This window comes from Neophocaena asiaeorientalis, unplaced genomic scaffold (genome assembly GCF_003031525.2).
Source record: "Neophocaena asiaeorientalis asiaeorientalis breed wild unplaced genomic scaffold, Neophocaena_asiaeorientalis_V1.1 scaffold429, whole genome shotgun sequence".
NCBI lineage: Eukaryota > Metazoa > Chordata > Mammalia > Artiodactyla > Phocoenidae > Neophocaena > Neophocaena asiaeorientalis.
Genome location: NW_020173550.1, coordinates 3,255,316 through 3,283,131, shown reverse-complemented (window position 1 = coordinate 3,283,131; position 27,816 = coordinate 3,255,316). Strand labels below are relative to the sequence as shown.

General features: G+C 40.2%; 1 protein-coding gene across 1 annotated transcript in view; it reads right to left on the bottom strand.

Moving 5' to 3' along the window:
- Nucleotides 1-27,816, bottom strand: part of LOC112401448 (serine protease 42-like) — a 73,020-nt gene that overhangs the window by 8,981 nt on the left and 36,223 nt on the right. The window contains 4 exon segments of the mRNA XM_024747734.1: nt 1,118-1,403; nt 3,041-3,224; nt 4,221-4,520; nt 20,968-21,009. Of these exon segments, the coding sequence (XP_024603502.1) occupies nt 1,118-1,403; nt 3,041-3,224; nt 4,221-4,520; nt 20,968-21,009 (812 nt within the window).

Genomic DNA, 27,816 nt, shown 5'->3' with positions numbered 1-27,816 from the left:
TGAGCCTGTGGCAGCAGAAGCTAACATGACGTCGCATCAGCCTGAGGTGCACCATGTGTTCTTCTGGGAAAACTGTCCCTGGATCATGGTACCCTGGCAGTGGTGGGTTGCACAGGCTCCTGGGGCGAGAGGTGTGGATAGTGACCTGAGCTTGCACATAGGCTTCTTTGTGGCTGCAGCAGCAGACTTAGCATTTCATGCCCATCTCTGGGGATCGCGCTGATAGCCGCAGCTTGTGCCCATCTCTGGAGCTCATTTAGGCAGCGCTCTTAATCCTCTCTCCTCGCGCACCACGAAACAAAGTGGCAAGAAAAAGTGTCTTGCCTCTTTGGCAGCTCCAAATCTTTTCCCAGACTCCCTCCTGGCTAGCTGTGGCGCACTAGCCCCATTCAGGCTGTGTCCACGCAGTCAACCCTAGTCCTATGGGTGGGTCTGACCGAAGCTGGAGCCTCAGCTGCCAGCTCCCACCCACCCCAGTGGGTAATCAGACATGCCTCTCAGGCTGGTGAGTGCTGGGTGGCACCGATGCTCCATGCAGGAATCTCTGTTCTTTGCTCTCCACACCCCTGTTGCTGCGCTCTCCTCCGCGGCTCTGAAGCTTCCCCCCTCCGCCACCCACAGTGCCCCATGAAGGGCCTTCCCAGTGTGTGGAACTCCTTCCTCCTTCACAGCTCCCTCCCACTGGTGCAGGTCCCATCCCTATTCTTTTGTCTCTGTTTTCTTCTTTTTTCTTTTGCCCTACACCCAGGTACGTGGGGAGTTTCTTGCCTTTTGGGAGGTCTGAGTTCTTCTGCCAGCGTTCAGTAGGTATTCTGTAGGGGTTGTTCCACATGTAGATGTATTTCTGATGTATTTGTGGGGAGGAAGGTGATCTCCACGTCTTACTCTTCCGCCACCTTGAAGCTCCTGGGGAACACTGAAGCTTTAGAATCACACACTTTCAGAACTAGAACTAGAATGGTCCAGTCCTCTAGAAATGAGGCATAGTGGGCCAAGGTCCAGTGTCTCATTGCTTGGGGACCCCTCAGGTGGAGCCACAGCTCCTTTCTTCCCTCCTCTGTCCTTCTCCCCTTCCTCCTCCCCATCCTCATCTGCCCCCAACCCAACTCTCCTACACCCCCTCACTTTCCTTGTTGAGCATCCCCCAGTCAGTTATCCAGCAGGACGAGATACTGCATAGCTGCATGCCTGGGACTGGGAGGCAGGCGAGGATGATGTAGGAAGTGAAATTCACAGGAAAGAGGAGCTGCAATGTGGCTATGTCACTCCCGGAGGGATGTAACTTCTCAAAGTCTGGGTGCATGATAATCTGGCTCAGGGTTATCTCTTGGGTGTGCTGGGTGTGCAGGGGCACCTGGGTGCTTCCTAAAAGAACCTGGTAGTTCTCCGGGGCATGCAATTTTCTTTAGGAAGAAGGGAATATTGTCACCCTCATCTCTGCGTGTGGACTAGCTCTTTCCCTGCATCCTCATCTAACTGCCCACAGGGCTCTACTCCACATGATGCTAGACAGCTTTTATCTCCCCATTTCGAGTGTTCAGGAGCCCTTCCTTCTTGAGGCTAATTGCTATTCTACTTAAAACCTCAGACACACGGCTTCTCCATCACACACTAGAATCAGAGGAGCATTGAATCCTTGTGCTGGAAAGATCCTTGGTGGCATACCAAATGCAGGTCTTTTGATTGTACACAGGAGGAGTTCTGGTTCAATCCCAGCTCTAACTTTACCCTTCCCAAGACTTCCTACAATCCACCTTCTGGCCCCACACTCTTCCTGACCCCTCCTTTCTTTTTTTTTTTTTTTGTGTGGTACGCGGGCCTCTCACTGTTGTGGCCTCTCCCGTTGCAGAGCACAGGCTCCGGACGCACAGGCTCAGTGGCCATGGCTCACGGGCCTGCCGCTCTGTGGCATGTGGGATCTTCCCGGACCGGGGCAAGAATCCGTGTCCCCTGCATCAGCAGGTGGACTCGCAACCACTGAGCCACCAGGGAAGCCCACCCCTCCTTTCTTTAAACACCTTCCTGCCCAAGGGCTGCTTCTCCACTTAGTTATAAGGACTCACAAAAGATTTGTTAAATAAATGAGCAAATGAGTGCAGGAAACACACTGAACACAGGTGCTGAAACTTCCCACCTCCCTGACTGTTTGCAAGGCTCATCCACATGGAGACCCTCTCGTGCTCCCCTTTCCCAAACCCTTCCCCTCCAGGAAACCCCTCCCTCTCCATAGCTCTTCTCTGGAACCCCCAGTCCATGCGTCTGCCCTTCTCACCCATGTTGGGCCTTCTCTTGTGACAGGATGGAGACAGGGTGAGGTGGGGACTTGCCACACCTGATGTCACAAAGGGGCTTGCATGGATCATGGTATAGACTAGGCACCAATAGGACTCTAAGCTCTGAAAGCTCCAGCTCCCAGACCTGGGCTGTGATGCCCCAACTCCCTGGGGACCCCTCCTCATCTGTTCAGACCTAGGCACTGAGCCAGGCCCAGGACGGCCAGGGGAGTTAGACTCCTGAGCAGCCATGTCACTCTCCCAGAGAGCCCCAATTCCCACCTATGCAGCCTGGCACCATGGCTACGCACACCAGAGGCCATGACTACTCCTGGGCACACAGTTGTGTAGGAGTAATAAGAATTGCCCAGATGCTGGCCATACATGCGGTCCCAGGTCCCTGCCTAGAGTCTGACACCTGGAAATGTGGAGACATTAAGAAGAAGCTGTGATCAGAGATTGGTCCACACTGCTTGGCAGTTAGGAAGGACACTGCCATTCTCCTGAGGCACATCTGTGTTGAAGGATAGACACAGGGGCTGAAGGCAGAGCATGAGGTGCATCTGAGCAGGTGAGCAGGGAGGACAGTCCAGGTGGAAGGTACACAGGCCAAAGGTATGAATGACATGCATCTGAAGGCCACAGACTGCCCCAGAGAAAAGCCCAGAGGAGCTGACATGGGATGCCCATCACCCCTTTTCTCCTCTTCCTCAGCATACCCCTCCCCTGCCAGTGCCTGTGCTGGCAACCTAGGAAGGAGGACTTACTTGAGAAAGCAGTGGGCAGTGGAAAGGACCCAGTGGGAGTTAATGAGGACAGCTCCACAGATACGTGAGCCCTGGTACTGCAGGCTGGCCTCTCATGGCCACTGGCCAGCCACCATGTCCTGGCCACTGTAGATCTTCCCCATCACCTTGGGTTGCCCGCATACTGTGGAGACTCTCCTGCCACCTACGATAGAGGCACTAGTAGTACCCCAAATGCCACTACCAGGAAGGCCTTCTCCACTTCATAGGTGGGAAAACCAAGGCCAAGTGTCCAGTGGCCTACCCCAAATGACAGTGCTACCAGGACTCTGCCTTCACTGGCTGCCCCTGAGAATTGGACAGAGCAAGCCCTGTGAGGATGAGGACCCAGAGGTCTGGTGGGATGGGGCAAGAGGGGACCAAAGGTAGCCACAGCAGCTCACAGCAGCATCTCCAGGGAGAAGGACATCCCTGAGTGAGGCTGCCAAGGGATGGGCACGTCACAGACCTTATTTCCCTCAACTAGCACACCTCAGTGCCTACTCTTATAGATCAAAGAACTAAAGGTCTCAGAAGTTGCCAACATTACTTGCTCAACATCATGGCTTCTAAGGGCCTGTGCCTCCTCCACGTCACCCCGGTGTCTTAGGGAGGGAGATTTGCAGGCAGAAGTCTGTGGTGCTGTGTCAGCCGGGCAAAGTCATTCCCCCTCTCTGACTCAGGATTCTACATTTCTGAAAGAAGAGGGAGTGGGCTAATGAAGACAGCCCTGGCTCTAGGACTCACACCTCGGAGGGCAGGGGGTGTGCCCAGGCCCCCTGAGAGTGGGTATCTTGGTCTAGGGCCTGTGCTGCCAGGGCCTCACGGAGGAGAAGGAGACCCGCGGCCCTGGACTCAGGGCCACTCATTCATCAGTCCTGGTGCTTTCCTCCACCCAGCCACCCAGCCTCAGGGTCAGACCCTGCTCTGTCCCCACTTCCACAGTCCCACAGAGGTCCTGGGGCGCTTCCCACCCAGAGGCCACACAGTGGGGAGTCGATGCCCCACCTGTGTCGAGGGGGTCTCTGGGCTGCCTGGCTGTTGGCCAGGGCAGAGAAAAGATGAAATTCAGTGACTCAGGGCACCCGGGCCCTGGTCATAGCCAGCCCCTCAGGCCCTGCGGTTTAGGCCGTCTCAGTCTTCAACAGAGGCCCCAACGCACCCGTAGCTCCTGGGGCCAACTGCTGTGTTTCTGGAGTCGGAGCGCTGCCCTCCAGCACTTCCCCCGCACCTGGAGCCCAGGCGGGGGCGGCCGTGGCCATGTCCGGGGACCCTCACAGCTCCAGGGTGGCCACGGGCGGCAGCAGCAGCAGCCAGAGAAGGGCCACAGGCTGGCTTCGGCCTTGGGCGATCCACACCTCCACGCCCATTGCCAGGGTTGCTGACTCCGGCCGGACCCTACCCTGGCCCTGCCTGACCGTGCCCTGACCCCGCCGCAGCCCAGCCCTGATACCACCCTGACCTTCTTAATAACCTTTGAAACAACTCTACTAACATATAATTTATATACCATGAAGTTCACTTACTATTATACAAGGGACAATTCAATGATTTTCTGTACATTATTAAAAATTTATGTATTTTTTTATATTTAAATAAACTTTTTTAGAGTTATGAAAAAGTTGCAAAGTCAGTACAGAGTTCCAATATCCCCTTCACCCACTCTCCACTAATGTTAGGATCTTATATTACTATGGCATATTTATCACAACTAGTGAGCCAATATTGAGACATTAATATTAACTGAAGTCCATTCTTTCTTGTTTTTAATTTTTTTCAGCTTAAGGTGTAGAGCATAATGATTTGACTTCCATGCATCATGAAAGGGTCATCAGAATAAATTTAGTGAACATCCATCATCCCACATAGATACAAAATGAAAGAAATAGGAAAAAAATGTTTTCCTGTGAGGAGAACTCTTTGGCTTTACTCTATCGACTGTCATGTATAACATACAGCAGTGTTAATTATATTTATCATGTTGTCCATTACACCCCTAGTAATTATTTATCTTATCACTGGGAATTTGTACCTTTGACTGCAGCTAACCAATTCCCCCTCCCCCGATCTCCCGCCTCTGGTAACCACAAATCTGATCTCTTCTCCCATGAATTTGTTTGTTTGTATTTATTTGAAATATAATTGACCTACAATGCTATGTTAGTTCCTGTTACATAACATAGTGATCGGTTATTTCTATACATTTCAAAATCATAAATACAGTTATGATATGTCACCATACAAAGATATTACATAATTATTGACTATATTCCCCACACCGTACATTTCATACTCATTTATCTTGCAGCTGAAACTTTGTACCTCTTAATCTACCTCACCTGTTGCTTTCTTCCCCCCAACACTCTCCCTCTGGCAAGCACCTGTTTGTTCTCTGTATCTATAACTTTGTCTCTGTTTGGTTATGTTTATCCATTTGTTTTCTTTTTGTGATTGCACATACAAGTGTAATCATACAGTACTTGCCTTTGTCTGACCTACTTCACTGAACATAATACCCTCTAGGTCCATCCATGTTGTCGCAAAGGGCAAGATTTCCTTCTTTATCAGATATGTGATTTGCAAGACTTTCTCCAAGTCTGTAGCTTCTTTCTGTTTATATACATCTTTAATTTCTCTCAGGAATACTGTGTAGTTTTCAGTGGACAGATCTTGCACCACTTTATTAAACTTATTTCTAAGTAGTTTATTCTTTTCCATGCTACTGTGAATGAAATTTTGTTAATTTCCGTTTCATATTTTTATACCTAGAAATGCAATTTATTTATATAAGAAATGTTGCTTCCTCTGACCTTCCTAAACTTCTTTATTCATTCTAGTCTGTTTTATTTTGTTTTGGTGGTTTCATTGGGGTTTTCCAACACATAGCATCATGTCCTCTGCAGTAAAAGTTCTAATTCTACTATTTAAAGTTGGATGCCTTTAATTTCTTCTCTCCTACCTTCTTTCTTTTTCCCTTCCTTCCTACCTTCTTTCCTTCCGTCTTCCCTTCCTTCCTTCCTTTCTTTCCTCCACTTCTTAGAGACTACATTTATAAGGACCGTGCTTTTTAAATATGGTCTATCAATCTTTGTCTTTAACGTTGTTTCATCTATTCACATTTAATGTGATTATTGATATGGTTGGAACTACATTTGCCACTTTGCTATTTGTTTTCTGTATGTCTCTTATCTTTCCCCACACTTTTGAGACAGGCTGGGACCTGGGACCCTTTGCTGCAGTGCTACAGCAGATTTCTGTAAACTGGTGTATGCATGGGTGACAGTCCCACCTGTGGGTTAGATTTCTACAGATGACATACAACTGTCTGGTTTCCAGGCTTGATCACCCCGGTGGGCAGTTTACAGGGTGCAACCTCCTTCAGTGGCCCCTTCTGAAAGCTTGCAGGTTGGTGCCTGAAGAGACAACTGCAGGGGGCAGGTTGAAACAGCAATCTCTCTCTTTCTCTTTTTCAGTCTTTTCTGTCCCTCCTCCCTTTACCTCTCCCTTGGTCCTTATACCTGCACTCCCATCCCCTTTATCCTGAAAACTTCTTGTCTTTGTCTAAGTTTTTGTCATTGGTATCTTTGTTTAATGAGTTTTGTCTGTCCAACCGCTCCTACAAGTCTCTGCCAACATTGTGGGCATGGTGGAGCACTTAAGCCTTGAAATACAAACGCATCCCACATTGTCTGAGACTCGACTCCAGCCTTGGGTTACTTAGTGGGATTTTAAAGAATAAAAAAAGAAGAGAGGGGCTTGCACCTCTCTCCTCTGCCTTTGCAATGTAACTATTCTGCCTGGACTCTCAGGGACTCCCTGATCCATCTGTAGTCCCCCAGACTGAGGGAAAAAAAGAGCCCTTTTTAAATTCAAGCAGGAAAACTGAGATCTCTGATTTTGTAAAAATTAACTTGTCTAGCTTAAGCTTGTGGGTTTAATTAATACAGACCTCTGCGTATTATCAACATTAAGTATAATACTTCTATTGTACCTACGCTTACTGGAAGTCAATAAGTTCGTATTGTTTCTGTGATAAAATCTACTATCAAGGAAAATAACCTGATAGGATTCAACTTTTAAGTAAATATAACTGGATAAGAGCTTTTTAGTAAACTCTATGGGAATAATCATGTTTTCAAAATGCCCATTTAGAATAGTCCCGCCAGATTTTGGTAACTTGAAACTAAATTAAGTTAAATGATAGGAATCCATCGAGTATCCAGGCCATTTCAAATAAGATGAAATATTGGAACCGTATTTGCTAAAAAGGCCTAAATTTACCTACTTTTGTTTCCTTGTGAGAGGGAAACTAAGGATGTTTGGATTTATTAGACACATATCTTGCATCACATTAAGGAAAGAAATTGTGCTTTGGGAAGATACACGGGATCTTCCCAACAGGTTATGGGATATTCCAATCAGGGAATGCTAATGTCAAAGACCGTTCATGGTGGCTTAAGGAAAGTAGGATGTGTGCTTTCAGAAAAGAAGGTATGAGGAATGGAAATGTATTTTGTTAGAAGGAAAAATGTGATTTTGTCCTACAGCTGGTTATTTCTGAACGGAAAAAAGAAGGGACAAAATATGGCTACAGAAAGTTGCAGAAGATTTGTGGAAACGGAATGTTGAGAAAAGAATTTTGTATGTGGTCGGGATTTTCTAAGGTTGGATTAACTTTAATTAGGTAACTGGACCTTATCAAGAGTAGGCTGATATAAGACTGGATTTGGTTTCTTTCTCTCATAAGAAAACAACATTTTCTGGGAATGCTCCTTTTGATAACAGATTGTGAGTTTCTGTGCCTTTAAGTGAGCTGTATTTACTTTTGAAATGTTTTTTTTTTTCCACCTTTGCTCAAGGAATAATTGTATCACAGCAGCCTATGATTCTATTTGACTGGGTGTTTTAAAAGTTCTGGAAATGTTTGACAGATTTCCCAAATATCAAATTCTAATTGAAATTCTTTTGACTTCAGTTAATTTTGGGATGCTTCATGGGGCCCCTGGAGCCTCCAAACAGAGATCCTAAACTAATTGTGTTCACTTGGTATGTTAAATTACATGGGAAACATTGTCCAAACTCATTGTTGCCTGTGTCAGATGGAATCATCAGGCTCTCCCCAGTTTTCTCATAGCTGCCAAACAGATAGGGGGAAAGGTTTGGCGTTGTTCTGCTGTCTAGTCTCTCACCTTATTCTATGTCCAAAAAAAAAATCCCCTGTGGGAATACTCCCAATGTAGGCCCATAGGTCCTGACCTCCGTAGCATTTCCCATTGCACCCAACTCCAATTCCTCCAGGACTTCCTGTTTTGCACCTCTAGGACCCCTTTCACTCAAGGCCTTGGCAGCCCATACCATTTGTTACAGACTACCTATTGGACGGCCACTTCCAAGCAGCCCACATCCTAGGCTTTAGAGATGCTCAAACTCCAGGAATACCCCCAGCATAGGAAAATAATATAGGACAAAAGCCTCCTGGTAGATGTCTCTGGGACACTGGACTTCATTTCTAGGAGCGCTTTTTCACGGTTTCATGTTATTCAACATGGGATGACCCTCGTCTAAGCAAGAAGAAACACCTCTGGAGCGTATTCTTAGAAATTGGAAATTTTCAAAACAGACGGCCTGAAAAGGGAAAAACTTAAACTCTATTGTAACATTGCCTGGCCATTGCATAAGTTGGGGAATGGGGAAAAATGGCCTGAAAATGGGTCTCTGTAATATTGTCTTGCAATTGGATCTCTACTGTTGCCCGACAGGGAAATGGACTGAAGTTCCCGATATTCTAGCCTTCATGGTCCTGGGAATTCCCTGGCGGTCCAGGGGTTTGGACTCTGAGCTGTCACTGCTGAGGGCCTGCCTTTGATCCCGGGTCAGGGAACTAAAATCCCACAAATCATGTGGGGCTGCCCAGAAAAAAAAAAAAAACAACCTTTCACATGGCAAAAAAATACCATAAGTAACATCAAAAGACAAATGATTGGACGAAAAATATATCACCATATAAATCAATATCTTTCACAGTTGAAGGGTTAATATCCCCACTTTATAACAACTTTTAAAAATCAAGAAGAAAATACCAGATGTCCTATAGAAAAATGGACACAAGACATGATCAGACAGTTTACCAAAAGAGGTATAAAGAAATGAAAAGATGTTCAACTTCACTCATGATAAGAGAAATGCAAATTATAACTACACTGAGATACCATTTCTCACTCATCAGCTTGACAAAAATTCAAAAGCTTGACAGTACTCTGTATTAGTGACACTGTTAGGAAATAGACATTTTAATATATTGTCGGTGGGAATGCAGAATGGTAGAAGCCTTTTAGAGGGGAACTGGCCAATATTTAAACTGTATATACATACATACCTATTGACACAGCAGGCACACTTCTAAGAATCTAAAGAGTCACTTGCAATTTTATGAATAGACACATGCACATGGTTCTTTTTCACAGCATTATTTACAGTTGCAAAATATTGAAAATGGCTTGAATGTTTAAGCATAGGAGGCTCTATCAACTGCAGCATATACACAATGGAGTAAAATGCATGTGAGAAAAAGTCTGAGAAAGAAGATATTAATGAAATATTATGGAGGAAATGTTATTAAGTGAAAAGAGCAAAGGGAAAAAAGCATATATAGTTTGTCACCTCTTGTGTCAGAAAGAAGGAAAAATAATGAACATAGTATTTGACTATATATCCTCAGTCTTGGGCAGTTTATCTTTATATGTGTGTTAGAATTACAAAGAAATCTTAAACTCTGTAGTAGGTTTGGTTCTTATAGCAGTACGGTGAAGCAGTTTTGAAACTACTTTGGATGCATTATAGGATTCAGCAAATGAGTACATATGTCTATGTTGTTGGGAGCCAGGGTTCTCACTGTGGAAGAGAAGTCATACAAATATGGAATGGGACAAAGCAGGGAAGAATCCCATGAGGATGAGCGGGAGTTGGAAGTACTGGTGTGAACTTAAGATTTGGTAAGATCTGTATACGTGTGTCTGTACATGCTTACGTGCCCATGCATATTTGTATGCGTATATATTTGTATATGTGTGTATACACCCATGTATTTTCTATGTCTGTCCACTGAAAAGGCCAAGAAGAATGCTCCAGTAGCAGTGAGCACATCTAGCATCCAGATCTTAGTCTCTTTCCAGATCACATCTTTGCTTTGCTTTTTCCCCCTGCCCTATCCTGTCTTCCCCACTCCCCTGTTGATGAGACAATTCTCTCAATCATTGTCCCATGTGTCCCCGTTGAAGTTTTGCTTCTGGTGAGCCTGACCCAATGCAGTTGGTACTGGCAGTAGTCCTAAGAAGCAGATGAGAGTGTAGAGATGAATCACCTTTTAGCTAGAGGCAAGGATGACCCCACGTGTAGTGTTAGATGGAGTATTCCTAATCCCTGGTATGCTTCAGCAGTGACTGCTGATGAGGAAGTGGAGGCACTGGACAGTGCAACCTCTAGCATTGCACAAGTCCTGAAAAAACAGTAACCAAGAACAATGGCATTAGCGCCACTGCTGCTGTAGAGGAGATGATGAACCCCAATCTCCCTTACAGGAGAATTCAGAGAATGTGGTCTCTGTAGGGGGATGGGGTAAACTTTTCTCCCTCACAAGGCTCTCAGCATCCTCACATCAAGCCAGATGTGACCTGAGTTAAACTCATGTTGCAGAACCCGGTTGTATTTCTGGTGCATCCCACATGGGACAGTCATCAACTGTTTTTTTCGTAACATTTTTAAACCTGTTAAGATTTTGCATTTATCAGCTGGCCTCTATGATTTATCCCCTCTTCCCTTAACTGAATTGCCTTGAGGTAATTATGAACAGTCCCACGTGTTCACTTAAGAATGGCTGAGCATTCTCTTCTTATACCCTGTAAATACGGGTAGTAGCCACTCTGTTATATTTTCAGTTTGCCGAAGAGAAGTGCTATAGGGTAGGTTTGGAGATCATGGAATTTGCAGCCAAATAACCAGAGTTCAAATCATTGTTTATATGTGTGACCTTTGGGGCAATGTAGTTAACCTCTCTGGGCCTCCATTTAGAAATCCGTCAATACGGAAGGATGTTGCAGATAATGGCACCCATCACAGGGCTGTTGTGAGGATTAAATATGTTAATAAATGTAAAGTGCTTACAACAGTGTTTAGCATGTAGGGAGTATCATATAAATGTTAGCTGTTATTATTTCAACTCACAGAAATCCAAATCATGACTCTTTGACTCAATATACATTACAGCCGGCAGTTAGAGAATGTTCCCTTAGCAAAGCTATATTTCATTCTTCCATGTCTTGAGCAGAATGGTTGGCTGAAGTCTGAAATCATCCCTGCCTTTGAGAACTGAACAGAAAGTAGCAAAATATAACACACCCAAGTTAAATTCTCGATTTTTTTCTTTTATCATTTCTCCTTACCCTATATTTTGTGTCCCAGGATAAGAACGTACCTGTTTGAGCACACATTTTCATCTCCATGTAATAAAGATGTCTAATTTTCTTGCCTGGAATAAAATAATATTCTCTTCTACCCCCATTCAGCCAATTTTAAATATTGAGGTCTGTACCTCGAAATGCCATTTCCAGGTGGGTCATTCTTTACCAAGAATACAGGAAATTATATGGCAGTGGCTTAAATATATTGCGGTTTATCCTTCTCACCTAATAAGAAATCCAGGGCTGGAGAGAGAGCTCAATGATGTGATGAAGGACCCAGGTAAGTTTTATCACCCTGCCACATCATCTTTGGAAAGTGTTCTTTTGCTTTCAAGTGTGCATGACTGACCTATAAAGGACAACAGAAGTTGGAAGGAGTCATGCTGGATCAGGAAAACAAGTAAGTTCTCAGAATCTCTCAGCTGGTATTTCATTGGCAAGTATTGTGTCAAACTGTAACTATTTTGTGGCCAGTGTTCAGAACAGAAACAAAGGGGGGGGTGGTGTCACACTCTAAGTAATTAAAGGGAAACACCTGTTCTTCTTCTGTTTCTTTGCATTGTAGCTTAAAGAGAAAGAAGAGACAAGTGCACCCCAATGTTCACAGCAGCCCTATTCACAATAGTCAGGACACAGAAACAACCTAAATGTCCATCAGCAGAGGAACAGATAAAGAAGATACGGTACATATATACAGTGGAATATTACCCATAAAAAGCAACAAAACTGGGTCATTTGTAGACATGTGGATGGACCTAGAGACTGTCATACATAGTGAAGTTAAGTCAGAAAGAGAAAAACGAATATCGTATATTAATGAATATATTTGGAATCTGAAAAAATTGGTATAGACGATCTTATTTACAAAGCAGAAATATAGGCACAGATGTAGAGAAAAAAAGCATGGATACCAAGGGGGAAAGCGGGTGTGGGATGAATTGGGAGACTGGGATTGGCATATATACACTATTGATACTATATATAAAATAGATAACTAATGAGAGCCTACTGTATAGCACAGGGAACTCTACTCAGGGCTCTGTGGTGACCTAAATGGGAAGGAAATCCAATAAAGGGGGGATATATATATATATATGTTTAGCTGATTCACTTTGCTGTACAACAGAAACTAACACAACACTGTAAAGCAAATATACTCTGATTAAAAAAAAAAAAAAGACTCCACATTCCCAATGCAGGGGGACTGGATTTGAACCCTGATCAGGGAACTAGATCCCACATGCGGCAACGAAGATCCCGCATGCCACAACTGAGACTTGGAGCAGCCAAATAAATAAATATTAAAAAAAAATAGAACAGAAACAAAAGCAGGGACTGTCATTCTGTTTCTTTGCATTGTAGCTTAAAGAAAAAGAATGCCTGCAGGAAATACTATTTTTAGCTTCACTGTGGGCCAGCATGGAGTCAATGAGAAATCCCTGATACGAATTTTTGAAGTGTCACATGACATTTTCAATAATGGATAGAACATACAGACCTAAAATCAATAAAGGAACAGTTAACTTTCAACAACATTATAAACCAAATGGACCTAAGAGCCATATATAGAAAATTCAAACCAACAGTTAGATATTATTCTCAACTCTACATGGAAGTTTCTCCTAGATCACATATTAGGTCACAAAACAAGTCTTAATAAAATTAGCAAGACTGAATTATACTAACTATTTTTTCTGTCCACCATGGAATGTAAATAAAAAGCAACATAAAAAAAGCTGGAAATTTCACAATGTGTGGAAATTAAATAATATAATCTTGAGAAAGATTATTTTGTTTTCAAAAATGAAAACAAAAGAGAAATTAGAAAATATCTTGAAAAAAATTAAAATGAAAACAGTATACCAAAACATATGGGATACATCAAAAGCAGTTCTACAAGGGAAGTTTATAGTCATAAATCCCTAGATTAAGATAAAAGAAAAATCTCAAATAAACAACTTAACATCATCCCTCAAGAAACAAAAAAAAACAAAGTAAGCCCAAATTTAGCAGAGGGAAGGAAATAAAGAGCAGAGCAGAAATAAATGAAATACAGACTAGAGAAACAATAGAAAAGATGAATGAAACTAAGAGCCAAGTTTTTTAAAAAGAAAAACAAAAATTGACAAATCCTTAGCTAGTCTAACAGAGAGAGAGAGAGAGAGAGAGAGAGAAGATCCCAATAAAATCAAACAGGTATGAAAGCAAACATAAAATGGATTCCACAGAGATAGAAAGGATTATAAGGGACTGTTATGATTAATTGTATGCCATGAAATTGGATAACCTAGAAGAAATGGATAATTCCTAGAAATACACAACCTGCAAAGATTAAGTAAAAAAGAAATAGAAAACCAAAAGAGATCTAAAACTAGTAAGGAGATTGAATCAGTAATCAAAAATATCTCAGCAGAGAAAAGTCCAAGATCAGATGTCTTCACAGATGAATTCTGTCACCATTTGAAGAAGATTAATGCCAATCTTTCTGAAACTCTGGCTTACTCCATTTGGGATACTCTAACAAAATACCACTGACTGAGTAGCTTATAAATAATAGCTCACTATTCTGGAGGCCCAAAGTCTGACATTATGGCATCATCACACTTGGATGAGACTATTCTTTCTGACTCATAGTTGGTACCTTGTCTCTGTGTTCTCACATCATGGAAGGGGCTAGAGGTATCTTTGGAGCCTTTTATTAAAAAAAAAAAATAAGGGCACTAATCCCATTTATGAGTGCTCTGCCCTCATGACCTAAGCAACTCCCAAAGGCCCCACCTACTCTTACTATCACATCAGGCATTAGGTTTTTAACATATGAAATTTGGAAGGACATATTCAAACCATAGCAAACTTTTGCTAAATACTGAAAAACTGTGAACTCTTCCAAACTAATTTTAAAAGGCCAGCATTACCCTGATATCAAAACCAGACAAAGACACTACAAGAAAAGATAAAATATCCCTGATGCACACAGATGTTAAAAACCTCATCAAAATTCTAACAAACCAAATTAATCAGCACATTAAATGGATTATACATATGACCAAGTGGATTATACATATGACGCTGGGATTCAAGGATGGTTCAACATCCATAAATCAATCAATGTCATGATACATGACATTACCAGAATGAAAAAAGAAAACAAAACAAACCCCCACCATGATCATCTCAACAGATGCAGAAAAAGGATTTGGAAAAAACTCAACATTCTTTCAGATAAAAATCCTCCATAAACTAGGAATAGAAGGAAATGAACATAAAGAAGGTCAAATATGAAAAGGACACAGCTAATATCAAACTCAATAGTGAAAAAGTGACAGCTTTTCCTTTATCAACATGAAGGCAAGGATGTCCAATCTTGCCACTTTTATTCAGCATAGTTCTGGAAATCCTAGACAGATAAATTAAGTAAGGAGAAGAAATAAAAGACATTCACATCAGAAAGGAAGAAATAACATTATCTTTGTAGATGACACAATTTTTTTGGTAGCAAGTCTTACCAACTCCACAGAAAATGAATTCACTAAAGTGGAAATACATAAAAATCAACATACAGAAGTCAATTCCATTTCTACTCACTAACAATGAAAAATCTGAAAAGTAAATTAAGAAAAGAATCCCATTATCAACTTCAACACAAAGAATAAAATACTTAGAAATAAACATAACCAGAGGTGAAACACCTGTACACTCAAAAGTATAAAAAAATGATGAGGAAAATTAAAGAAGACACTGATAATACAGAAAGACCTCCCATGTTCATGATTACTATTTTCAGAATGTACATACTACCATAGTGGTCCACAGATTCAATGACGTCCCTATTAAAATCCCAATGGTGTTCAATACAGAAATAGAGAAAGCAATCCAAAAATTCATAGGGCACCACAAAACACCCCAAATAGCCAAAATAATCTTTTGAAGAATAAACCTCAAGGGATCACACTTCCTGCTTTCAAAACATATTACCAGGCTTCCCTGGTGGCGCAGTGGTTGAGAGTCCACCTGCTGATGCAGGGGACACGGTTTCGTGCCCCAGTCCGGGAAGATCCCACATGCCGCAGAGCGGCTGGGCCTGAGAGCCATGGCTGCTGAGCCTGCACGTCTGGAGTCTGTGCTCCACAGCGGGAGAGGCCACAACAGTGAGAGGCCCGCGTACCACACACACACAAAAAAAATAAACAAAAAAACATATTACCAAGCTACAGTAATGAAAACAGAATAGTACTGGGTTAAATACAAACATATAGACCAATGGAACAAACCAGAGAGCCCAGAAAGAGACCCATGTATATACAATAAACAAAATAAGACCACTGAATACTCTCAATCAAATACTTATGAAAAGTCCTAAATAAACGTTTGTCAAATGTTTGAATCTTAAGCGTTAGTAGCATGGAATATAAAAATATATCCAATAAACCAACACCATTTTATATTAATTTAAAATAAAGTCACAAAAAATGGTATGGGCTTCTCATATCATAAAGCTTCCTTCCAACCTGTAACAACCATTACATCTTCCCAAATGCAAGCTGTATTTCAACAAACAGGAGCAATACCACCACCAACAACAACACCAGCAACAAACAGCTGTAACAGAAAATCCTGATGGGAAGGGAGAATCTGATTTCCAGAATTTCTACTTTATATTATTTAACATATAAATTTTCAACAAAGAGTTATGAGGTATGAAAACAAACAACAAAGTATGATCCATGAATGAGGAAAAAATGTGTATATATATACGTGCACGTGTGTGTGTGTATATATATATATACACACTGTCCACACAATGTGGACATACACATATACACATTGTCCAGGCATTAAAAAGACTTTAAATCATTCTCTTAAATATTCCCATAGAACTAAATGAAATTTTGGACAAAGAACTAAAGGAAATCAGGAAAATGGTGTCTCACCAAGTGATGAATACTAACAAAGAGAAAGAAATTACAAAAAGGAATCAAATATATATTCTAGAGTTGAAAAGTGCCACAACTGAAATAAGAAAGTCATTAGGGGGATTCATTAGCAGACTTAAGCAGGCAGAATAAAGAATTGGCACATTTGAAGAAGAACTGATTGAGACTATCCACTCTGAGGGGTGCAAAGAGGAAAGAGTGAAGAATAATGAGCAGAACGTAAAAGACCTACAAGACATCATCAAGTATGACAACACATCCATAATAGGAATCCTGCATGGAGAGAAAGGGATAGAAAGTCAGGGAAAATATTTGAAGACATAATTGTTCCAAACTCCTCAAATATGATAAAATACATGAAAGTACATATCCAAGAAACTCAGTGAACTCCAACAGGAGATCTACACAAAAACACTATATTAAAATTGCAAAAACTAACAACAAAGAGAATTTTGAAAGCGTCAAGGGAGAAGGCTGGTGAATTTCATATTCATGTGTTGAAAGAAAAACACTGTTAACCAAGAATTCTGTATCTGGTAAAACCACTTCCAAAAATGAAGGACAGCAGTGATATAGGTAAGACGGCAGAATAGGAAGCTCCAGGTGTGTAACCCCATGAAAACACTGAACTAAACTATAGAATACAAATAGCTTTGTGGGAGCTCTAGAAACCAGTCAGTAATCTGAAGCAACAAAGTGAATGCCCAGTCAAGAAAGAGTCACTCTCAAAATGATAGCAAATTTCATGACATTTTTGCTCACTCTTATCCTAACCCATTCCTGACTCAATATGGTGCAGTAGAGTGAAAGCTGCCCAATTACTGGTCCTCCATTGGGAGAAAAATAAAAGAGTGCAACTTGATTGCAATGTGTGGCATGCCAGGCAATGTCTGAGAGTCTGATTTCTGTCTCACATGACTCACAGCTGAGATAGGAATAGAGGAATATTTTTTATATCAGATTGGTAGCTGTGAAAGCAATGATGGATTCAATGGCCCATGAAAACTTCATGGCAACTGTACACCTGCACACACCTGGAGGGCAGAGATTACTGACAGAGGAATACAACAGAACATTTCAGGGCCAAGAAGACAGGGGTGAGGCTCTTGGGGAAATGAAATATTTAAAAGCAGCTCTGTGTGTGGCAGAATTAGGGGGCTGTGGCTGGGCTTCATACACAGGCCCAGTGAAGGCACATCCTCAGAAAAGATCTGAGAAGACCTTAAGTCATTACACCAGGCTGATTAGTGAAGGCCTTCCTCTGCAAGTATCCAGTCTACAAGGCTGGGAGAGGTGGCTGTTTTTTTCAATATGCAATTTTTGACAAAAGCTCACAAAACACAGGAAAAAACAGGGAAATGTGGCCCATTCAAAGGAACGTAATAAATCTCTAGAAAGTGACACTAAAGAAACACAGGCTTCACAGTTGCTAGATGAACTCTTGAAAGCAACTGCCTAGGAAATCAGGAAGATGATATATCAACAAAGTGAGAATATCAACAAAGAGACAGAATTTATTTTAAAAAAGCAAATGTGGAGTTAAAAGTGTAACTAAATTGAAAATTTCACAAGAGGGGTTCAAAAGCAGACTGAAACAGGCAGAGGAAGGCATCAGCAAACTTGAAGACAAATCATTTGAAATTATTAGTTCTCAGAGCCAAAAGGAAAATCAATGAAGAAATGTGAACAGACTCTACTGGAATTATGGGAATCCAAAAAAGAAGACATTATGGGAATCCAGGAAGAAAAAAGAGTGAGAAAACAGCAGAAACCTCGTCTGAAGGAATAATGGACAAAAACTTCCCAAACTGTGAAATACTTGGATAAAAAAATACAAGTTAAACAAACTGTAGGGTAAAATCAAATAGACCCACACTAAACCACATTATAATCAAACTGACAAAAGTAAAAAACAAAGGATCTTGAAAGAATCAATAGGCAACTGAGTCATCATGTATTAATGATGCCAAATAAAATTTTTAGCAGATTTTTCAGCAGAAACCTTGCAGTCCAGAAGGCACTGGGATGATGTATTTTAAGTACTGAAGGGAAAAAAAAAAAACTTATAAACTAAAAATCCTATATCGGCAAAACTGTACTTCAAAATAAAGGAGAAATTAAGGCATTGCAAGATAAACAAAACTTGGAGGGAATTACTATCATTAGAACTTCCCTACCAGAAATACTAAAGGGAGTCCTTCAAGTTGAAATGATAAAATGCTAGACAAGTAGCTCAAAGCTAGAAGAAAATATATAGCTCTCTGGTTAAGGTAAATAAGTGGCAAAATATAAAAAACATGAGTATTACAACGTGGGTTGGTAATCACACTTTTTATATACTATAGGATTAAAAGTAAGAAAATTAAAAATTGACATAATTTCTACGTTAATGGATACACAATATATAAGGATGCATTTTTTAACATCAATAACAGACTGGAGGAGTGGTGCTGTGAAGGAGTAGAATTTTTGTATATTATTGAAGTTAAGTTGTTGACAGTTTAAAACAGACTGTTATGACTTTAGGATATTGTATGTAATCCCTGTGATAACCAAAAAGAAAATATTTACAAAGTATACAGAAAAGGAAGTGAGAAGGGAATCAAAATGTGTCACTCCAAAAACAATAAACACAAAAGAAGGCAATAAGGAAGGGACAAAAATTTAATGAAGCATACAGAAAACAAATGTCACAAATGGCAAAAGAAAGTCCTTCTCTATCACTAATTACTTTAAGTATAATGGATTAAACTCACCAGTTAAGATGCATAAGCTGGCAGAATGGATAAAAAACAGAATCCAACTATAAGCTGTCTATGCTGTCTACAAGGGATTCAGTTTAAATTTATGGACATCCACAGGTTGAAAGTGAAGAATGGAAAACTATCCCATGCAAATAGTAAGCAAAAGGGAACAAGGTGCCTATACTAATATCAGACAAACTAGACTTTAAGTCAAACCTTTTACAAGGAACAAAAAAGGAATTTATATAATGAGAAAAGGATCAATTCTCTAAGAAAAAATAAAAATTATAAACATTTGTACCAGAGCTCCTTAACAGATGAAGCAAACGTTGACAGTAGGGAGAAACAGTAAGAGTTGGAGACTTTGATAGCCTTCATTCAGAAATGGGAGAGAACAACCACACAGAAGATCAGTTAGGAAACAGAAGACTTAAACAACAGTATAAACCAAATGGACCTAACAGACACATATATACACAGCTCTCTACCCAAAGACAGTAAATTACAGATTTTTCTCAAGTGTACGTGAAACATTTCCCGAATAGGCCATATGTGAGGCCACAAAACAATTCTTAATAAAAATTAAAACTACTGAAATCACACAATGAACCTTTTTCCATCACAATGGGATAAAAGTGGAAATCAGTAACAGAAGGGAAACGAAAATTCACAAATATGTGGAAATTAAACAGCACGCTTTTAAACAACCAATGGGTTGAGGAAGAAATTACAAGAGAAACTACAAAATACCTTGAGACCAAAGAAAAAAAATACATAATAGCAAACTTTACGGGATGGAGCACAAGCAGTGATGAGAGGGAAGTTTATAGCTGTAAAGGCTTACATTAAAAAAGAATAAAGATCTCATATCCACAATCTAACATTTTCCTTAAAGAAGTAGAAAAAACTTAACCCAAGGCCAGCAGATGGGAAAAATAATAAATGTTACAGCATACATAAACAAAACAGAAAAACAATATAGAAAGTCAATGAAACCAGGAGTCGGTTATTAGAAAAGATCAACACGTACCTCAAGATGGACACAGAAGACTCCTGAATTTCCCTCCTTCCATGGATGCACTGAATATACAGCCACACAGAGATCAATTCCCTCTGAAAGATATCAAGAAACTAACTTTAGTGACTCCTACACATTGGGAAACTGAGAAAATACCCACTCAGAAATGTGTAGGAAAGGATGAGACACACTCTTACTATAAACCCCACCCAAGAACAGCGCCTTATAATCTTTCTGAAAACACCAACTCCTAGCCTCTTCCCAATTAGTGCGGTGTTTGCACCACATTTCTAATGTCCCAAATTTTAAGGCTGCCGCCTGAGGGATGGACCCCCAAATCATCTAGCTCTGAGAGCCAAAAGGGCTTCCCTTTCTTTAGAAGTCCCATGGTATTAGAGCAAACAAATAAGCAGTTTTTACAAGGTGCTTGAGCACTCCCTCTGGCTATCTCCACAAGCTCAGAGCAGAGGGAACACACACAAATGCTTATCTCCCAATTTCTTCCTGGAGGTGTTGGACTACATACTTTCCCAGCTACTGTCTGAGGGTCCAGCTTCTAATCAGCTTGCATTTCAGCTGACTGGAATCCTGCCCAGAGCCCAAAAGAGCCAGTGGGTACTTAATCTGCCCTCTCCCCCCAGCTTCCTTCAACAATAAAACCAAATCTCCTGCATGTCCCTGGAGGGAGCTTGTCTACACATTTAGAACCCTGACTTTTAAAACTGCCACCTGAGGGATGGACCCCAAAATAACCTACCTCTGAAAGTCAATTGGGCTTGCATTCCTGAGCACCACAGTACTATGGCAAACAAAAAAGCAGTTTTTAAATGGATGCATAAGGATTCCCCGTAGCTATACACCCAGACCCAGCATGGAGGGAGACGACAAAAAAATGCCCATCTCCCAGCAAGAATGTTTCTCCCTGGAAGGAAGTTGTATATTTTCCTAGTTGCTGCCTGTGGTTCTGGCTTCCAGTTAGTCTGCATGTGGAAGCTCACGGGGATCTGTTTGGGAGCCTGGTAAAGCTGGTGGCCATGTCCCCTGCTATCTCCCCCAGCTCCAAGTAAGACCAAATTTTTATCTTCTCTCCTGGAAGGAGCCTGTCCACACATCTAGCATGCCAGTTTTCAACTGCCACCTAAGGGACTAGCCCCCAATTCACCTAGCTCTGGGAGCTGAAAGGGCTCAGCCTTCATGAGTCCCTGGGACCACTAAAAACAAAGGCTCTTTTACTTGGACACAGAAGCATTCAGAGCAATTATTTCCCTTGGCTCAGCACAGAGTGAGGAAGAAGAAACTCTTCCAGCTCTGGATTCTTCTTCACAGGGGCTAGACTAGTATTCTGACTTTTCCAGCTCCTGCCTGATAATTGGGCTTCCAATTAACCTGCATCAGGGAGTTAAAGCAGCAGGCAACTGGCAGTTGTCCAGAAGCCTAAACAGCATATGAGCATTAACCACATCGTTGAGGACACTGATGGGTCTTGGAACACCCTCAACTGCTGGAAGTCACTAAGAACAAAGACAATGATTTCAACAGCCAGGCCAGGCTGATTAAGGCCAATCTGTCAAAACTGGGAAAAGGGGTTGTTTTATACAAAAACCAACAGAGAGAGTCAAGGAAAGTAAAGAAACGGGGATGTTTCAAACAAATAGAGAGATCTCTAGGTGCTGACCTTAATGAAGTGGATATAAGTAATTACCCAACAGAGTTCAAAATAATGGTAATAAAGATGCTTACTGACCTCAGGAGAATAAAGCATGAGCAAAGTGTGAGTTTCAACAAAGAGAGGAAAATTTTAAGAAGTACCAAACAGAAATCATAGATTTCAAGAATAAATGAACTGGGCTTCCCTGGTGGCGCAGTGGTTGAGAGTCCGCCTGCCGATTCAGGGGACACGGGTTCGTGCCCCGGTCCGGGAAGATCCCACATGCCGCGGAGCGGCTGGGCCCGTGAACCATGGCCGCTGAGCCTGCGCGTCTGGAGCCTGTGCTCCGCAACGGGAGAGGCCACAGCAGTGAGAGGCCCGCGTATCACAAAAAAAAAAAAAAAAGAATAAATGAACTGAAAAATTCAATACAGGGCTTCATAAGCAGATTAGACCAAATGGAAGAAAGAATCAGACAAGGCATGGAAGTCATCTAATCAAAAGAGCAAAAAGAAAGAAGAATAGAGAAAAGTGAAGATCACATAAGGGACACAAGTAAGTGGATCAATATATGCGTTACAGGTCTTCAAGAAAGAGAAGGAAAGAAAGGGCAGAGAGCATATTCAAAGAAATAATGCCTAAAAACTTCCCTAATGTGGGGAAAGAAAGAGATATCCAGATCAAGGAAGCCCAAAAACTTCCAAAGAAGATTAATCCAAAGAGATCTACACATAGACACACTATAATGAAATTATCAGAAATTAAAGACAGAATCGTAAAAGCAAGAAGAGAAAAGCCACTTCTTTATACATGGGAATCTCCATAAGATTAACAGACTTTTCAGCAAAAATACTGCGGCTCATAAAGGATAGGAACGATATATTCAAAGTGTGCAAAGAAAAAAAAAACTGCCAAGAATGCTCTATCCAGCAAACTTGTCCTTTAGAACTGGAGAGACAGAGTTTTCATAAACAAAGAAAAGCTGAAGGAGTCTATACAAAAGTTGTTAAAAGGAATTCTTCAATCTGAAATGAAAGCGTGTTAATTAATTAAGAACATGAAAACACATGAAAGTATAAAACTCATAGGCCAAAAGATAGTTCAGAATACTCTAATATTGTGATGGTGATGGGTAAATCTCTTATAACTTTAGTATAAAAGTTAAAGACAAGAACAACTATAACTGCAATAATTTTTTAACGGATTCACAGTATAAAATGATGTGAATTGTGACATCAAAGCATAAAATGAGAATGTAAAATTGTAGTGCTTTTGTATGTATTCAATTAAGTTGTTATCACCTTAGAATAGTCTGTCATAACTCTAAGAGGTTGTATGAAAGGCTCACGATAACAAAGAATCAAAACCCTTAGTAGATAGCCAAAAAACAGAGACAAGGATCAACGCATACCACAACAAAATTATCAATTCACAAAGAATGACAGCAAGAAAAGAAGAAAGGAGTAAAAGAATGACAAAAAAAGCCAGGAAACAATTAATATGATGGAATTAGTAAGTCCTTCCCTGTCAATGATTCCTCTATATGCAAATGAATTAAATTCTCCCATTAAAAGACACAGTGGTTTTATGAATTTAAAAAGAAGACCCAACTGTCTGCTGATAACAAGAGTCTCATTTCAGCTTTAATGACACACTTACACTGAATGTAAAGGGATGGAAAAAGATATTCTATTCAAATGGAAACCAAAAGAGAGCAGTGGTAGCTATACTTATATGAACTTGAAGTCAAATACTGTAACAAGAGACAAAGAAGGTTATTATATAAAGATAAGGAGTAAATTTACTTATAAGAGGACATACAATTATACATTTTTATTCCTGCACTATCAGAGCACCCTAAATATATAAAGCAAATAGTAACTAACCCGAAGGAGGAAACAGGCATCAAATCAGTATTTCGGGACTTCAATACCCAGATGGACCTAACAGACATATGCAGAACAGAAGAATACACATTCATCCCAAGCATACATGGAATACTCTCCATGATAGATCATCTGTTAGGACATAATGTAACTGAAATCACTGTATCCTTTCCGACTACAATGGTATGACACTAAAATACATTATAGGAGGAAAACCAGAAATATCACAAACGTGTGGAGGTTAAACAACAGGCTCCTGAACAAAAGGGTTGAAGAAGAAATCAAAGGGCAATTGACAAGGTATTTTGAGAGAAATGAAAATGAAATACAATGTACTAAAACTTATGAGCTGCAGCAAAAGCAGTTCTAAGAGGGAAGTTTATAATGATAAAAGTCTACATTAAGAAAAAAGAAAGGTCTAAAATAAACAACTAAAAAAACTCAAGGAACTAAACAACATACTAAGCCTAATATTATCGGAAGGAAATAAAAATTAGGGCAGATATAAATGAAACAGGGACTAGAAATACAAGAGACAACCACTGAAACTAAGAGCTGGTTTTTTAAAGGTTGGGAAAAAAAAGATGTGCAAGCCTTTAGCTAGACTAACTAGGCAAAAAAGAGAAGACTCAATATTATCAGAAGTGAAAGGGGATATATTACCACGCGTAACAACAAAGGTAAAGGATCAGAAGAAATTACTATGAGCAATTTTATGCCAACAAATTAGATAACCTAGAAAAATGGGTAAATTCCTAGAAACATTTAACCTATGAAGAATGAATCATAAGGAAATAGAAAATATGAACAAATTACAAGTAAGGAGATTGAATCAGTAAATAATAAACCTCTCAACCAAAAGTAGTTCCAAGACCAGATAGCTTCACTGGTAAATTCTATCAACACTTTAAAGAAATTAACCATTCTATCTCAAACTCTTCCAAAGAACTGAAAGGGAGGGAAAACTTCCAAACTCACTTTACAAGGCCAATATTACCCTGTTACCAAAGCCAAGGAAGCAAACTATAAGAAAATAAAATTAATGCTCAACATGACTGATGAGCACAGATGCCAAAATCCTCAACAAAATATTACCAAACAAACTTCAACAGCACATTACAAGCAGCATACACCATGACCAAGCAGGTTTATTCCTGGGATGCATATATGGTTCATCACATGTAAATGAATAAATGTGATATAGCACATTAATAAAACGAGGGATAAAATCATACGATGATCTCAATGGATGCAGCAAAAGCTTTTGACAAAAGTGAACATTATTTCATGATAAAAACGTGGCAAACTGAACGATACAAAAACAAGACCCATATATATGCTGTCTACAAGAGACCCACTTCAGACCTAGGGACACATACAGACTGAAAGTGAGGGGATGGAAAAAGATATTCCATGCAAATGGAAATCAAAGGAAAGCTGGAGTAGCTATACTCATATCAGATAAAACAGACTTTAAAATACAGAATGTTACAAGAGACAAGGAAGGACACTACATAATGATCAAGGGATCAATCCAAGAAGAAAATATAACAATTGTAATATATATGCACCCAACATAGGAGCACCTCAATACATAGGCAACTGCTAACAGCTCTAAAAGAGGAAATCGATCGTAACACAATAATAGTGGGGGACTTTAACACCTCACTTACACCAATGGACAGATAACCCAAACAGAAAATTAAGGAAACACAAGCTTTAAATGACACAATAGAGCAGATAGAGTTAATTGATATTTATATGGCATGCCATCAAAAACTGCAGATTCAACTTTCTTTTCAAGCGCATGGAACATTCCCCAGGATAGATCACATCTTGGGTCTCAAATCAAGCCTCAGTAAATTTAAGAAAATTGAAATCATATCAAGCATCTTTCCTGACCACAACGCTATAAGACAGGGAAAAAAACGTAAAAAGCACTAACACATGGAGGCTAAACAATACGTTACCAAATAGCCAAGAGATAACTGAAGAAATCAAAGAGGAAACCAAAAAATACCTAGAGACAAATGACAATGAAAACACGACGATCCAAAACCTATGGGATGCAGCAAAAGCAGTTCTAAGAGGGAAGTTTATAGCTATACAAGCCTACCTCAAGAAATAAGAAAAATCTGAAATAAACAATCCAACGTTACATCTAAAGGAACTAGAGAAAGAAGAGCAAACAAAACCGAAAGTTAGCAGGAGGAAAGAAATCATAAAGAACAGAGCAGAAATAAATGAAATAGAAACAAAGAAAACAACAACAAAGATCAATAAAACTGAAAGCAGGTTCTTTAAGAAGCTAAACAAAATTAATGAACAATTAGCCAGACTCATCAAGAAAAAGAGGGAGAGGACTAAAATCAATAAAATTAGAAATGAAAAAGGAGAAGTTACAACAGACACCGCAGAAATACAGAGGATTATAAGAGATTACTACAAACAACTATATGCCAATGAAATAGACAACCTGGAAGAACCGGACAAATTGTTAGAAAGGTATAACCTTCCAAGAGTAAACCAGGAAGAAATAGGAAATATGAAGAGACCAATCACAAGTAATGAAATTGAAACTGTGATTAAAAATTTTGCAACAAACAAAAGTCCAGGACCAGATGGCTTCACAGGTGAATTCTATGATACATTTACACAAGAGTCAATATTGTGAAAATGACTATACTACCCAAAGCAATCTACAGATTCAATGCAATCCCCATCAAATTACCAATGGCATTTTTTACAGAACTAGAACAAGTCATCTTAAAATGTGTATGGAGTCACAAAAGACCCCAAATAGCCAAAGCACTCTTGAGGGAAAAAAACGGAACTGGAGGAATGTCAAAAAGAAACTCAAAATGGTTTCGAGACCTAAATGTAAGACCAGACACTATAAAACTGTTAGAAGAAAAGATAGGAAGAACACTCTTTGACATAAATCACAGCAAGATCTTTTTTGATCCACCTCCTAGAGTAATGGAAATAAAAACAAAAATAAACAAATGGGACCTAATGAAACTTCAAAGCTTTTGCACAGCAAAGGAAACCATAAAAAAGACAACCCTCAGAAAGGGAAAAAAAAATTTTAAAACAAACAAAGGACAAAGGATTAATCTCCAAAATATACAAACAGCTCATGCAGCTCAATATTAAAAAAACAAACAACCCAGTCCAAAAATGGGCAGATGAGTTAAATAGACATTTCTCCAAACAAGACATACAGATGGGCAAGAAGCACATGAAAAGCTGCACATCACTAATTATTAGAGAAATGCAAATCAACACTACAATGAGGTATCACCTCACACCAGTTAGAATGGGCATGATCAGAAAATCTACAAACAACAAATGCTGGAGAGGGTGTGGCGAAAAGGGAACCCTCTTGCACAGTTGGTGGGAATGTAAATTGATACAGTCACTATGGAGAACAGTATGGAGGTTCCTTACAAAACTAAAAATAGAATTACCATATGACCCAGCAATCCCACTACTGGGCATATACCCAGAGAAAACCATAAGTCAAAAAGACACATGCAGCCCAATGTTCGTTGCAGCACTGTTTACATTAGCCAGGTAATGGAAACAACCTAAATGCCCACCTACAGACAAATGGATAAAGAACATGTGGTACATATATACAATGGAATAGTACTCAGCCATAAAGAGGAATGATATTGGGTCATTTGTTGAGACATGGATGGATCTAGAGACTGTCATACAGGGTAAGTAAGTGAAAAAGAGAAAAATATCATATATTAATGCATATATGTGGAACCTAGAAAAATGGTACAGATGAACTGGTTTGCAGGGCAGAAATAGAGAAACAGATGTAGAGAAGAAATGTATGGACACCAAGGGGGGAAAACCACGGTGGGCTGGTGATGGTAGGGTGCTGAATTGGGCGATTGGGATTGACATGTATACACTGATGTGTATAAAATTGATGACTAATAAGAACCTGCAGTATAAAAAAACAAACAAAAAAACAACTAATACTAAACTTTCTTTGGGTTATTTGTATGGAAATATGTTAATATAAATGTTTCAGACATTATATGAAGTTTCTAAA